General features: G+C 41.8%; 1 protein-coding gene across 1 annotated transcript in view; it reads right to left on the bottom strand.

Moving 5' to 3' along the window:
• The window catches only part of TMED10 (transmembrane p24 trafficking protein 10), a 40,760-nt gene that overhangs the window by 8,775 nt on the left and 18,351 nt on the right, over positions 1-13,634 (bottom strand). Inside the window, exons 2-3 of the mRNA XM_059182792.1 lie at positions 9,521-9,632; positions 4,951-5,024 (exon numbers count right to left, since the gene is read on the bottom strand). Coding sequence (XP_059038775.1) covers positions 4,951-5,024; positions 9,521-9,632 — 186 coding nt within the window. The remainder of the gene's footprint in view (positions 1-4,950; positions 5,025-9,520; positions 9,633-13,634) is intronic.

Genomic DNA, 13,634 nt, shown 5'->3' with positions numbered 1-13,634 from the left:
TTTTTTTTTAAAGATTTTATTTATTAATTTGACAGACAGAGATCACAAGTAGGCAGAGAAGCAGGCAGAGAGAGAGGGAGAAGCAGGCTCCCTGCTGAGCAGAGAGCCCAATGTGGGCTCGATCCCAGGACCCTGGGATCATGACCTGAGCCAAAGGCAGAGGCTTTAACCCACTGAGCCACCCAGGCGCCCCTTGTCATCACTACTCTCAGGAAGACCCTCTTCGCTTGCCCAGGACTAAGTATTCAATGAGTATCATCAAGACTTTTATCATAGTCAGTACAAAAAGGTAACAAGAACATCTGTATCAAAAATTCTCACGGACTATTGTTCTGCTCTTCCTAAAATGTGTGATTTAATGTTCAAAGTGTCTGTAAGAATGTGAAATTACACCTGTTTCACGCCGGCACGCCATTATCCCAGTCTACTTCCTTCTCTCTCCTTAGGCTGGAAGGGTGATCTGTATTTTGCCAACAGCTTGATGAAAGCAAAGCCTACTTGACGTTATGTACCAGAGGTTGTCCACTAGAGGGTAGCATTCCCCCTGTAAACTGTACAATGGCCATTCAATGAAGAGTACTAAAACTACAAAGGAGTTCATTTGACAAATGAAACTGAAGTTTCTGCAGTTATCAAGTCCACTGGGTGAACACCAGGCCTAGCAGATCCACGGTCTCTTGAACGCCTAGACAAGGTCACCAGAGCATTTATTCAGCATCAGAACTGCAAAGTTCTGCTGCTGTAAAATGCAAGCAAAATCATACCTTTGACTTCCAAAAGCCTATCTGCTCAGTGTACCCAAATCCTTCCTATCTTTCAAGCCTTAACCATGAAGCTTCCTTTAACCACTTCCATCAACACCAACTCTCTCTTTCCTAAAGTCCTACAACACTCAGACCGTGCCACATAATTAATAATCATACACTGTCATAGTCACATTGTTTTTTCCCCAGCTAGTCTGGCCCCTGAACTCACACAATGTATACTTTGTGCAGCATCCCCATTTGATGCCTTCTTCAGAGGAGCCAAGTTTCTCATAGGAGATTAATAAGTGTTGTTGGTGTCCCGAAGCAAGGCTTCTTCAGAGAACTCTGCATCTACTCTGACCCAGTGTTCAGGAGAAAGTCTTCCCTATCATGCTAACTCTCATCTGTGGTGGTCAGGACAGCTTGGAAAAGCTGCAATTCAGAAAGCTTTTCCCTGCATATTTCCAAAAATACGTGAAATAAGACTTCATTTATTTATTTGACAGACAGAGATCAGAAGTAGGCAGAGGCAGGCAGAGAGAGAGGGAAGCAGGCTCCCCGCCGAGCAGACAGCCTGACACGGGCTTGATCCCAGGACCCTGGGACCATGACCCAAGCCGAAGGCAGAGGCCCCAACCCACTGAGACCCAGGCGCCCCCAAATTACCCTTATTTTTTTTTTAAGATTATTTATTTATTTATTTGAGAGAGAGGCGGTGAGAGGGAGCATGAACGAGGAGAAGGTCAGAGAGAGAAGCAGAATTCCCGTGGAGCTGGGAGCCTGATGCGGGGCTTGATCCTGGTCCCGGGATCATGACCTGAGCCGAAAGCAGTCGTCCAACCAACTGAGCCACTCAGGCGTCCCCCAAATTACCCTTCTTAAGCCATATCCAAATCTTCCACTGCCCTAGTGATGACTTGAACCTAGAATTCAGAGTTATATGTAATTACACCAAGGAAACGTTCTCTGAAAAACTTCTTAAAACACACATGAAACCGTACTCTATATAGAGAATTATTGGATTGTTTTCCTTGGTAGAGCACTGAAACTCAAGAGAAGCTTCTTGGGATAAGCCAATTTCAGTCAAATTGCTGTTACCTCCACAGTCCCCACCAGAGCCCCCCAAATTTTAGAAGAGTAACAGTGGAGATCATCTAGTCTCCATAATGAAGATAAAGAAGGCAGACCTCAGCCAAAGACAAGTCTACTTGTGTGGGGAGATATGTGAATCACAAGCCTTTTCACAGAGGCTCAAAAGGTCAAGAATGTGCCAGCATACGGCCAGACTATATGGCCAATCTTAGGGTTATATGGAATTTAGCATGATCCTATTTACTTTATCAGAGTTTTCAGAAAGGGTAGGCAAAGGGAGCAAAATCTACTGAACTAACCAAGCTAAGGGTCCGGTTCCTTGCCCATACATTATTCCATTTAGCTCATGTTGAAAGAAGTATTTTGGAGCTAGTACACAGAACCAGAGTTCTTCCTCCCTAAGGGCACTCACAAAAAGTAGAACTTTTGGAAAGTCTTCAGCTGTTGCTCCAACAAGGGCAACGGTTTTTGGTATACACGTTGACAGCAAATGACACACTAACAGAACTCACAGGCACAACAGGATTTGAGTTGTGCTGAAAATGCCACATCAAGAAGGGACATAAACTGCCCCAGAGTTAGAGGATGGGTCAGATAGCTCCTTCTTCGTGGGATAGTTACTGCCTTCATTTCTGCAACTGCAGGATCAGACAATTAGTTCTCCTAAGCAGCTGCTCTAGTTCCACAGACCACAAACTCAAAAAAAAAACAAAAAAAAAAAAAAAAAAAAAAAAACCCCCCCAAAAAAAACCAAAAAAACTAAAACCAACTGGCTCAATTCACATACCGACTCTAAAGAGATGTGCCCCCCTCACCCCCAACCATGGGCAAAGACAGTGGTGAAAGGTCCTTAAAATTCAACACAGGAAATAAAAAGTGCTTTATTTCTGAGGACATAAGCATTCTGAACTCTTTAAAGAATTCAAACTACGAGACTCTATGCTTCTTTATAACAAGACAACTATTCCAGCTTCTAAATATCATCTTACATTTGTACTGTTTACATACTAACTTCACATGCACTGATTAAGTAAATCCTCTCTAACAATTTAGCAGGCACTGGAGCCCTCTGGCCCAGCTACTGAAACACTGACTACTATTCAATTTTACAAAATCGCAAGGGACTTTAGAATCATGAAGCCCACAACTGCGAGGGAGAAACTTAAAGAAATGTGCCACCTCCCCAAAGCCAAATGGTTATACCAATAGGCCCAAATCCTCTGGAGATAAAAGCTATTACTTCAAGGGCCTGAAATTAAATGCCTCAGAACCTCTACATACACTCAGTGCTCTCTGGTAATTAACCAAAGAACAAGTGTTTCTATTATTCATGTTCTTGTCACAGGCATTTGCTGAGAGACAAGTAACAGCTATTTCTAAGCAAGATTCAAGGGAGCCTAGCCACTGACTGAGGAAAGGGCTGCTTTTGGCCTGTGTTGAAACCACTTCTCTGCCTCAGTTTGCTTTTGGCGGGCCGGGGAGAGGGGGGCTGGCTGGTGGTAAGATCGCCAAAAAGAGTAGTAGCAGGAGTTAGTTTCTTGGTTAAGAAACAGAATTTAGAGCTGTGTTGTAACTATGTGCGTAAGGACGCTTAAGACGTGCCAGACTTCCAAAGCAGGAAGCAGGCAAAGGAAGTGCTGTGGTTTCCTTTCTGCTAGGGATTCCCCTCTTGGGTTAAGCAGAAGGTCAGGAAAGATAAAAGCCCTTCCCCAATGTCAACAAAGTCCAAGGATGGTAGACATTCCAGGAGGAACAGTTCTAACATGCTTTGTGACAGAGATGTCCACATCATTTTCCATGTAAACTCACAAAAATGCCCTCTGTTTTAGAGGGGAAAATGGTATTTAATGTCTAATCAAGTGCCCTATTGCTTAATATAATGGCAGCCATCGTATCAGGAGGAAAAAGTTACAACAGGTAAAATTTCTGGTGTAACAATGCACGCTGGCTTAGAGAGTGGTGTCAGGTTAACAAGACAGCAGCAGTCATCGAAAACTGAAAATCATCTACCTCAGAATAACTGCAACAAGGTTTTCTCTTTACCTTATAATAGCATTTTTACAACATCTTATTTAAATATAATTAAGATTGCCCTCAATCGTCAAAGTTTAAAAAGGATTATTTCAATTTACTCTTCATTTCATCAAATAAAGAGGCTCTCTTGCTTTCTTTCTGTTTTTTAACTAAACCAGCTTAGACACAGAAACAAAGCAATTCAAAGTCTCTACCAGGAACTATCTTCCATTCACTACCTCTAGCGCCTCCCTCCCTCCTGTTGATCACCTACAAATAACTCAGCCTTGTGTTCTTCTACTGGACATCTGAACTATGAAAAAGAGGAAAGACTTGAGCTGCAATTGTTGTACTGCTACTTCCTGTTGGAGAATTAGCTGTCACTTCCAATCTTCTTCCATTTTAGGACATTTCCCTCCCAGGTCCTGACCAAAGATGGAGCAACGTTCTGTGGGTCCACCAGTCCCAGAAAATTCTCTCAAATCACTTAAATCAACTTTCTTCTATTTAGCTTACATTCTTTAAAACAACATTTACATTTCCTGTCCCCCACCTCTTCTTCATACCTTCAGGTCCTGTTGTAAGATTTCTGATCTGGGTAAAAACACTCAACTTTCTGTAAAGACCAATCCTCCAGTCTTAAATAGTTCTTGTGGCTTTGGGGATTTTTAAAAGGTTTTATTTATTTGAGAGAAAGAAAGAGAGAGAAAGTACACCTACAAGCAGGGGGAGGAGGAGAAGGAGAGGGAGAAGGCGACTCTCCACCGAACAGGGAGCCCAACATGGGGCTCAATCGCAGGGCCCTGAGATCATGACCTAAGTTGAAGGCAGATGCTTAACGAACTGAGCCACCCAGGGGTCCCTACACACCAACACTGTCTACGGGGTAGTTGGTTCAGTCATTTGGCTGAAGCCACAGCCAGAATTATTGTTCAAGGCTGTTAACACAACTTTTTGTATCCATAAGATTGTAGCTGGTTGTCACATGACTGCTGAGAAAACAAAAGCCTTCTGGGCAAAGCACAGCCAATTGGCCTGACTGGGTCACAGAAGTCTCATAGCACAGCACACTACTACTGGCTGTTAGAGCAGGACATACCTCTTCGTAATTTTTCGCCTCCACTCCGTGCTTCATGTCTAGAATCACGAGTTGATCAGGTATCCGCCCTGTTCCTGAGAAAGAAATCAAAAGATTCATTGTGTAGAATATTTAAAATTCCGGGAAATCACCCACCCACCCTCCCTCTCTCTAACCCCTACCCTCTCAATAGAGGGAAACAGCCACAACTCCTCCCCCTACTCAGCTGCAGAAAATTCCTGGCTCTGGCTAAAATCACAAGCATTCCAGACAAAGCCTCTATCTGTGTGGGGTGCCGGAAAGCAACGAGAACATGCTGCTGGCAAACATCTCTGAGCCGGCAGGACACAAGACACTGCAGCTGGTACTGCACAGGGACAGGAGAGCAGAAGAGACAACGCAGAGGCTTACTGGATTAGGAAATAAAAGTCAAGTCAAAACAGTGTAAAACTGAGTGGTATATGGACCAACTAAGACTGCAAGGTATATTCCCACATCTGAAAAGAGTGCCCTGTCAAATTTTGGGAAAAAAAAAAAAAAAAAAAAAAAAAAAAGGATTATTGGGTATATGCTAAGCTTGGATTTACTTAACATAAACATGAGTACTGAAAACATCACAGAATTTAGCTAATATTCCACTTTAATTCAAGCCTTTTGGTTCAATGTAAGGACATTTCAGTAGGTCGGTAAAATGTTATAGGACCCACAAAACACTTAAAAGAGAAACAGCCCAAGAACACTTGTAAAGAAGAGTACAATTTTCAGGGACGCTATTTAGAAAGAGAAATGTCTATTTGGGACAGGAATGCCAACAGAGCTAGGCTCATATTAGAAAAGGTAAACGGATTCAGCTTGATCAAAAAAGAATTTAATCTTAAATCAACAGGTAGGAGAGATAAAAAGAGTCAAGCGTCCCAGAAAACTGCTCAGCCTTAGTCTCCACGAATTCATGTAATTATCTGTGAAATAGAAAACTGCCTCCATGGGGGGCACCTGAGTGGCTCATTTGATGAAGTGTCCGTCTTTGGCTCAGATCATGATCCCAGAGTCCTGGGACATCCCGTCAGGCTCAGAGCCTGCTTCTCCCTCTGCCTGCCACTCCCCCTGCTTGTGCGCTCGTGCTCTCTCTCTCTCTCTCTCTCTCTCACTCTCTGACAAAAAAATAAATAAATAAATTCTTTTTAAAAACCCTGCCTACATGGAATTAGGAGTTTAGGGCAACAGTGCCACTTAAGCAAGGGAGTTCTTACAAGCTACAAGCCAGAGAGAATAGTACTACACTCTGCGTCTTGAAGCTTCTGAAATTGACTGAAGTCAATTCAATAACTACTCAGTGAGAACATACTAGGTGACTGAATTACAATCTCTGCCTTCAAATAATTCGATGGGGATCTAAGACAAGCATGCGTAAGAGCTACGATCCAAATGCAAAGCAGTAAAAATCTGAAGAGGAAAAAAACCAGTTCAGATAATCCCAGCTATGGAGTAGCTGTGGACAGACTTTACTAAATAGAGAGAGCACCTGAAGTCAAGGACAATGTACTCTAGGCAAAGGGCAAAAAAAGCACAGGCAAGGGCTCAAACACTGAAATGAGTATGGATGTTTAAAAGACAGTTAAGAAGTTCTTTTAGACAGATTAGAAGGATTAACCTGAAAAGCAACAGAGGGGCGCCCGGTTGACTCAGTTGGTAGCACATGTGGCTCTTGGTCTTGGGTTGAGTTTGAGCCCCACACTGGGTGTTAAGAGATTAGTCAAAAATAAAATAAAAATCTTTAAAAAAATGCACATCAGGGGCGCCTGTGTGGCTCAGATGGTTAAGCATCTGCCTTCAGCTTAGGTCATGATCCCAGGATCCTGGGACTGACTCCCGTCAGGCTCTTTGGTCAGCAGGGAGCCTGCTTCTCCATCTGTCTGCCATTCCCCCTGCTCATGCTCTGTCTCTCTCTCTAACAAATAAGCAAATAAAAATCTTGGGGTGCCTGGGTGGCTCAGTTTGGGTGTCTGCCTTCAGCTCAGTCATGATCCCAAGATTTGGGAATTAAGCCCTGCATCAGGCTCCCTGCTCACTGCTTCTCCCTCTTCCGCTCTATCTGCTAATATTCCCTCTCTTGCTGTCTCTCTGTCAAATAAATAAACAAAATATTCAAAAATAAATAAAAATAAATCTTTTCAAAAATGTAAATTATAAAAAAAGAGCGAGAAAGAAAAAGAAATAACACTACTTAGGTAGGGCTAAAAAACTAAGTCACAGATGCCTTCTGAGCATTAAACCAGTCAGTCTGCAAAACAAAACAAAAAGTGGCACCCAGAGAGAGAGATCTATTCTCTCAAATCCAATGCGTAATCGTGATCACAGCACTGGCCCAGAACAGATGCAGTGCAGATTTTTGCTTCTCCTTCCTCATTTAAAAAATTATGAAACTGAATCAGCTTACAACCCCACCCGGCCCAAAAGATGAAAATATTTTCTTCTTAACAGACTCTTCCCAGCATCTCTCTGTTGCCACAGCACAGCATTAGCATTATTCAAACACAAGTGAAACCATGAAACCACAGACCTCTGGCTATTCTCAGTCTAGACCACAGGGTCTCTTGCACAGACCAGCTAGCCTAGCCCCTTAGCTGACTTCATGGCCCTAAAGGGTCCCTTTTGTTAAAAACAAAACAAAACAAACACTAAACTTCTCTGCATTTCTCTGTCAAATGGACAATTTCTTTTTCTTTTTCTTTTTTTTTTAAGATTTTATTTATTTATTTGACAGAGATCACAAGTAGGCAGAGAGAGAGAGAGAGGAGGAAGCAGGCTCCCCGCTGAGCAGAGAGCGCTATGCTGGGCTCCATCCCAGGACCCTGGGATCATGACCTGAGCCAAAGACAGAGGCTTTAACCCACTGAGCCACCCAGGCACCCCAAATGGACAATTTCTTAAAAGCTACCCCAAAGACTACAAGGAATCTTGTTTCCATATCAATATAAATGAAAAAATTGAGTGCTGACTATACTGTTGTGTGTATACATTTACACATATATACACACACACATATGTATTTGGGAGGTACAACAGGGGGAGAGGGAGACAGAAAATCTTACACAGGCTCCACGGCCAGCACGGAGCCCAACGCAGGGCTTGATCCCAGGCCTGAGATCACTCATGACCTGAGCCAAAATCAAGAGCAGCCACTTAACCCACTGAGCCACCCAGGCGCCCTGACACAATCCATGATTTAAAAGAATTCACATTTGTGTGGTGACAGATACAGACACAGAAGATATTCTGAAAGAAGTATCAGTATAACTCAATGATAGGCTGAAAAAGGCAAGAACAACTTCAAAATGTGAGCCCAAGTAACTGGGAGGTAGTTAACACTAGTAAGAGGGGGAATTCGTTTGAAAGGGAGGCTTGTGAACACAGTCTGAGACACTTTGGTTTTTGAGGCAAGAGTGGCACAACCATATGGAAATGTCTAGAATATAGTTGAGACATCCTGGAACTGGCACCAGTGGGAGCAGACAGAAGGATATCAGTGATGAGATCACCATTAAAATCCTTTAATCTTTAAAAATTTTTCATCTATTCGCCCATTTACTTCTGGCAAACTCCGTTAGCTTTTAGGCTAAATTGACCAACTTTAGATCAAGGGAGTCAATTCTTTTTTTTTTTTTTTTTTTTTTTTTAAGGGAGTCAATTCTTGATGAACTGTCAAAAGCAGCTGGTTTGTCTGCCGTCCTGGGAAGGGAATCTACTGACACTGTTAGCCAAGGTGCTCGCTCTTCTTCCAGAATCCTATGTTCTGAATATTCTACAAATGTAAAACTGGCAGAAGTCCTTTTGCTACTACACAGAAGAAGCCCGAGACTAAAATTAAATGGAGGCAAGAAAGGAAACACTGAGAGGTAGAGTTCCAATGACACTGTTAAAACACCAAGATGCAGCTGTGCCTGAGGTCAGCACCACACTGCAATCTCCCCAGTTCAGAGAGTCCAACGATCTATCTCTTCTTTTTCTTTAAGACACTTTGAGTTTTCACGTTCTACAGCCCCAAAGGGTCCCAACTAATGTAGCAAGTATAAACGCATTAAGCTTTTAGAGTCTAGTGTCCTTTAAGCTAATGAATAGGGAGTAAAAAGGACTCTGCCTTTTCACCCATTACTAAGCACAGAAGCCACTAAGTATTCAGACTGAACAGTACTATGGGGTCTTGACCTTGAGATGCACAGAAGAATCCACACCAAGACAGAACTAGAAAAATGCTCTGGAGACCGAAAGTATTTCTAACTTTGCCATATACTGTTTGTCAGACAGGCCTTATTTCTAATCCTTGAGAAAATGTGTCACTAGCATATATATAAATGCATTATATTCCAGCATCTATATGAAATTCGCCTCTATCATTCAAGCCAGATATGTCACAGCATTGAAGAAATGCCTACTCCTGTACACGAAGAAGTCAGGTGATTAGCCAACTTTCACTCTTATGTGTGAAAGACATAAACAAATGTAGTTTCCTTTTCCTAATAGCCCAAGAGAGAAAGTTCATGCTCTAACTTGAGAGGAGACACTTAATTCAGGGAAAACACTGATTACTTACCCTTGCTCTCAAAACACACTTCAAACATGTCATAATCTTCAGTGGTAAAGGCAAATTTCCCCTTGGTTGCATCTTCCTTGGAGTATAGAATATGACCAGCAGAATCTGTGATCTAAAATAAAAGGTAAGTAAGAATAGGAAGCAAATAACACTGGGAAAGAGAACTTAATAGAAACTGGAGAATGGGAAGAAACAAAGTTTAGGAGACAGTTGTTATTTCTCATTATGATGACTATGTTCAGTCCATTCTTAAAGACAAGAACTGGATTAGAAGATAAAACCCAAATACAGCAAATTTCTTTCCTTCAAACATACATATAGCCACACTTAAGGCTAAAACGTCACTGCTACTGAATGTCTTACCATACTAAAAAGGCAATAAAACGGATATAAATTGGGCTTATTAGCAAAAGTTTGCTATAGAAAAAGTATACCAGTATCAATATCTAGAGAGAGACAGATCACAAAAATGAAGAGGACAATTACCACAAAAAGGAGAAAGACACAGAAGAACACATGTCTTCTAGGATCACAGGGGAAGTGAGGGAAAAATGAAACAAGACAAAACCAGACAAGGAGATAAAACTTAGGAGACTCTTGGTCTCAGGAAACAAACTGAAGGTTGCTGGAGAGGAGGAGGGGGCTCGGAGGGATGAGGTAGCGGTGTGATCGACACTGGGGAAGGTATGTGCTATGGTGAGTGCTGTGAATTGTGGAAGACCAACGAATCACAGACCTGTACCCCAGTACCCCTAAAACAAGTAATACATTATATGTTTAAAACAAACACATCTCTTCTATAAAACAAATTTTGATGGGGTAGAGGTAGAGGCAGAGAATGGAAATGAGATATCTGATGCAAAAAGAGAAGGAAAGAAGCCATGTGTGGAAAAGAAAGTCTGGAAGATCGACTCTAAATTTCACATCAATTATGTCAGTGGTCAAATGGGGTGGCAGAAAGACATGGGGAATAAACAAGAAATCTGTCCTTAAAAAGACATCCTTGGCTTCTACCAGTGATAATTTCTTTCTTCTAGGTTGTTAGCTTTAGTTCTCCAAACGGAAACTGCTCCATTGGCAGAGAATGGCCTGTAAGTGCAGATGATGTGGCATACACTGGTAAGTGAACGGTCACATATAAAACAAGGGAATGACACAGTAGTATGATACACTGGATTGCAACTTCTTTACTAGGGCCCATGGCTGTCCTGGCAGAAGGCACACTTCATTATTTAAGACAGGAAGCTACTTGCAATACGGAGCACAAAAGCAGTAGCTTCCTTAAACTAGATGTTCTAATGCTGCCTGTAAAGTAAGATTCATTTATAGGTGAGATTTTATTTATTTATTTACTTTCATTTTTTTGACCGATTTTATTTATTTACTTATTTATTTTTTAGAGAGAGAGTGAGAGCACACAAGCAGGCAGAGTGGCAGGCAGAGGCAGAGAGAGAAGCAGGCTCTTGGCTGAGCAAGGAGCCCGATGCAGGACTCGATCCAGGGACCCTGGGATCATGACCTGAGCCAAAGGCAGCGGCTTAACCGACTGAGCCATCCAGGTTTCTCTATAGGTGAGATTTTAAATGTCAAAACTGAGCAGAACACAAAAGCTTATGCATTTAAAGCACTTTAATGACACTAGTTTTTTCCTGAGTAGTACGACTTCTTTATACTTTTTTCTTTCGATTTTCTACAAAGGTGTGTATCATTTACGGTCAGAAATAAAGGTATTTCATTTTGGGGAAAAACATAGTAACTAAAGAATAGTTTTCAGGTGCCTAGGTTCACCACATTGGGTTCCCTGCTCTGCAGGGAGCCCGCTTCTCCCTCTCCCTCTGCCCCTCCTTTCTGGTCGTGTTCTCTCTCCCTTAAATGAATAAATAAAATCTTTAAAAAAAAAAAAAAAAAAAAGAATAGTTTTCACTGCTAGACTAATTTGAAATGAGGGGTTAATTAAAAAAGGTTTTATGAAACATTTTCCAAATTCCCTAAAAGTAACAGTAGTAATATTACTCAAGTATCTTCTGCCATGAATGACGTGGATCATTAATTTGTCAATGGCTGGAATACAGGGATAGTAAGATAGCTTCTGTCTTCAAAGAACTTAAAGGTCTAAATGAGACTTCACTGTAACGTCAAAAGTGCACTACTAGAGGTAAGCACAGGTGCCGTGGGATACGGAGGTTCACGGAGTATACTGCGAAGGTGACCCGTGAGCTAAGTCCTGAAGGATGAGCTGCAATTAAGGGAAAAAACAGGGACATAAAAACATTCAGGGTTGAAGAAAAGACAAATAGGAGGACCTGGGGTCCAGAAAAACACAAAACAAAAATACAGGAATATCATAATACTAATAACAAATATTTACTGAGTACCTACTAAAGCTTGAGTACTATGCCAAGTGCTTTATATGCATTTTAAATTTCATCTTTATTATAATGCTATAGGTAAGAAATATTATTTCTCTTAAGTTCCATAGCAGGAAACTGAAACAAAGAGAGGTTAAGAGGCTAGAGCGGTACTGGCTGCTCATGTAGAAATGCAAAACCATGCTAGGGTGTTTAAACTCCATTTGGTACAAAATGGAAAGACAGTGAATGAAGAATCTAAAACAAGAGAGTGATGTGATTCAGTCTGCAATTTAGAAAGATGAATCTGATAATACTGTGAAGACAAGACCCTTGAGAGGGATAATACTAGCAATGAAAAGATGGATTATGACTCTATTCTAGGACTCCAGGTTAGAAATAGTGAAAGCTTTGGGTATGAGGAGAAGGGGACAAATTTGAGGGGATCTTAAGGAGGGAGAGCCCACAGGATAAAACCAAAAAGTCAATGTCCACAAGGATCAAGTGAGCAATGTAACTGAATCTAATGGGCCCATGTAGGTCCACAAGGTCACAGACAATTTGGCAAAGTGAGATGATGTGCCTGTCAAGAGAAAAACCAATGACTGCCATGTCACGCTGGGTTTTCAGAGCATACAATTTTTCAAAAGAAGGTAGACATTTTCACTTTTATTTGAAATCTCTCAAGTTTTAAATCCTCACAGCCAATCCTAACATATGAAAAACTATGTCAAGGCCAAACAAAAGAGGTCTATAGAACCAAGTCCTTCTGGGCCACCAACTTCTGACCTCAGCGTAAGACAAGAAGAAAGCTGACTAAAATCATGTAAACGGGGGCTCCTGCGTGGCTCAGTCAAGTTACACACCTGCCTTTGGGTGAGGTCATGATCCCAGGGTCCTGAGGTAGAGTCCTGAGTTAGGATCCCTGCTCAGTGGGGAGCCTGCTTCTCCCTCTCCCTCTACTCCTCCTCTGCTTGTTCTCTCTCAAATAAATAAATAAATAAATAAAATCTTTAAAAAAAAAATTACATAGAAGCATTGCTATGCAGCCCTGAGGTCTCAGCTGAGATTATGGACCACTGATTTCTAGTGGCAACACTTAACAGCCAGGATGCAGGAACAAAGAAAAAAGTATTAAGTGATTTAGGCTTGAGGTTCTGCAACTGAGTGGTTTGGAAGGATAAGGGGCTTAAGGAATTATGCTATTAACTTATTACATAATATTTATTTAATCTGCACAACAATCCCAGAGAGGCCTGTCTTATTAATCCCATTTTATTGATGAGAAAACTTAGTAACTTGCCCATCAGCAGAGTTAATAAATTGTCTATGTGGATTTGAAGCAGTCTAAAATCCATGTTCTTGGGGCACCTGGGTGGCTCAGTGGGTTAAAGCCTCTGCCTTTGGCTCAGGTCATGATCCCAGGATCCTGGGATCAAGACCTGCATCGGGCTCTCTGCTCAGCAGCGAGCCTGGTTTCCCCGCCCCCCTCTGCCAGACTCTCTGCCTACTTTTTTTTTTTTTTTTTTAAAGATTTTAAAAAAATCTCAGTCTCCCCACTGAGCAGAGAGCCCGATGCTCGATCCCAGGACCCCGGGATCATGACCTGAGCTGAAGGCAGAGGCTTTAACCCACTGAGCCACCCAGGCGCCCCTCTCTGCCTACTTGTGATCGCTGTCAAATAAATAAATAAAATCTTAAAAAAAAAAAATCCATGTTCTTCCCACACTTCATGTTGCCTTCCCACAAAAGGAATATCTGAAAGA

The sequence above is a fragment of the Mustela lutreola genome, chromosome 7 (assembly GCF_030435805.1).
Source record: "Mustela lutreola isolate mMusLut2 chromosome 7, mMusLut2.pri, whole genome shotgun sequence".
Taxonomy (NCBI): Eukaryota; Metazoa; Chordata; class Mammalia; order Carnivora; family Mustelidae; genus Mustela; species Mustela lutreola.
Note: the sequence above shows the minus strand (reverse complement) of the source record. Positions and strands in the feature narration are given on the sequence as shown.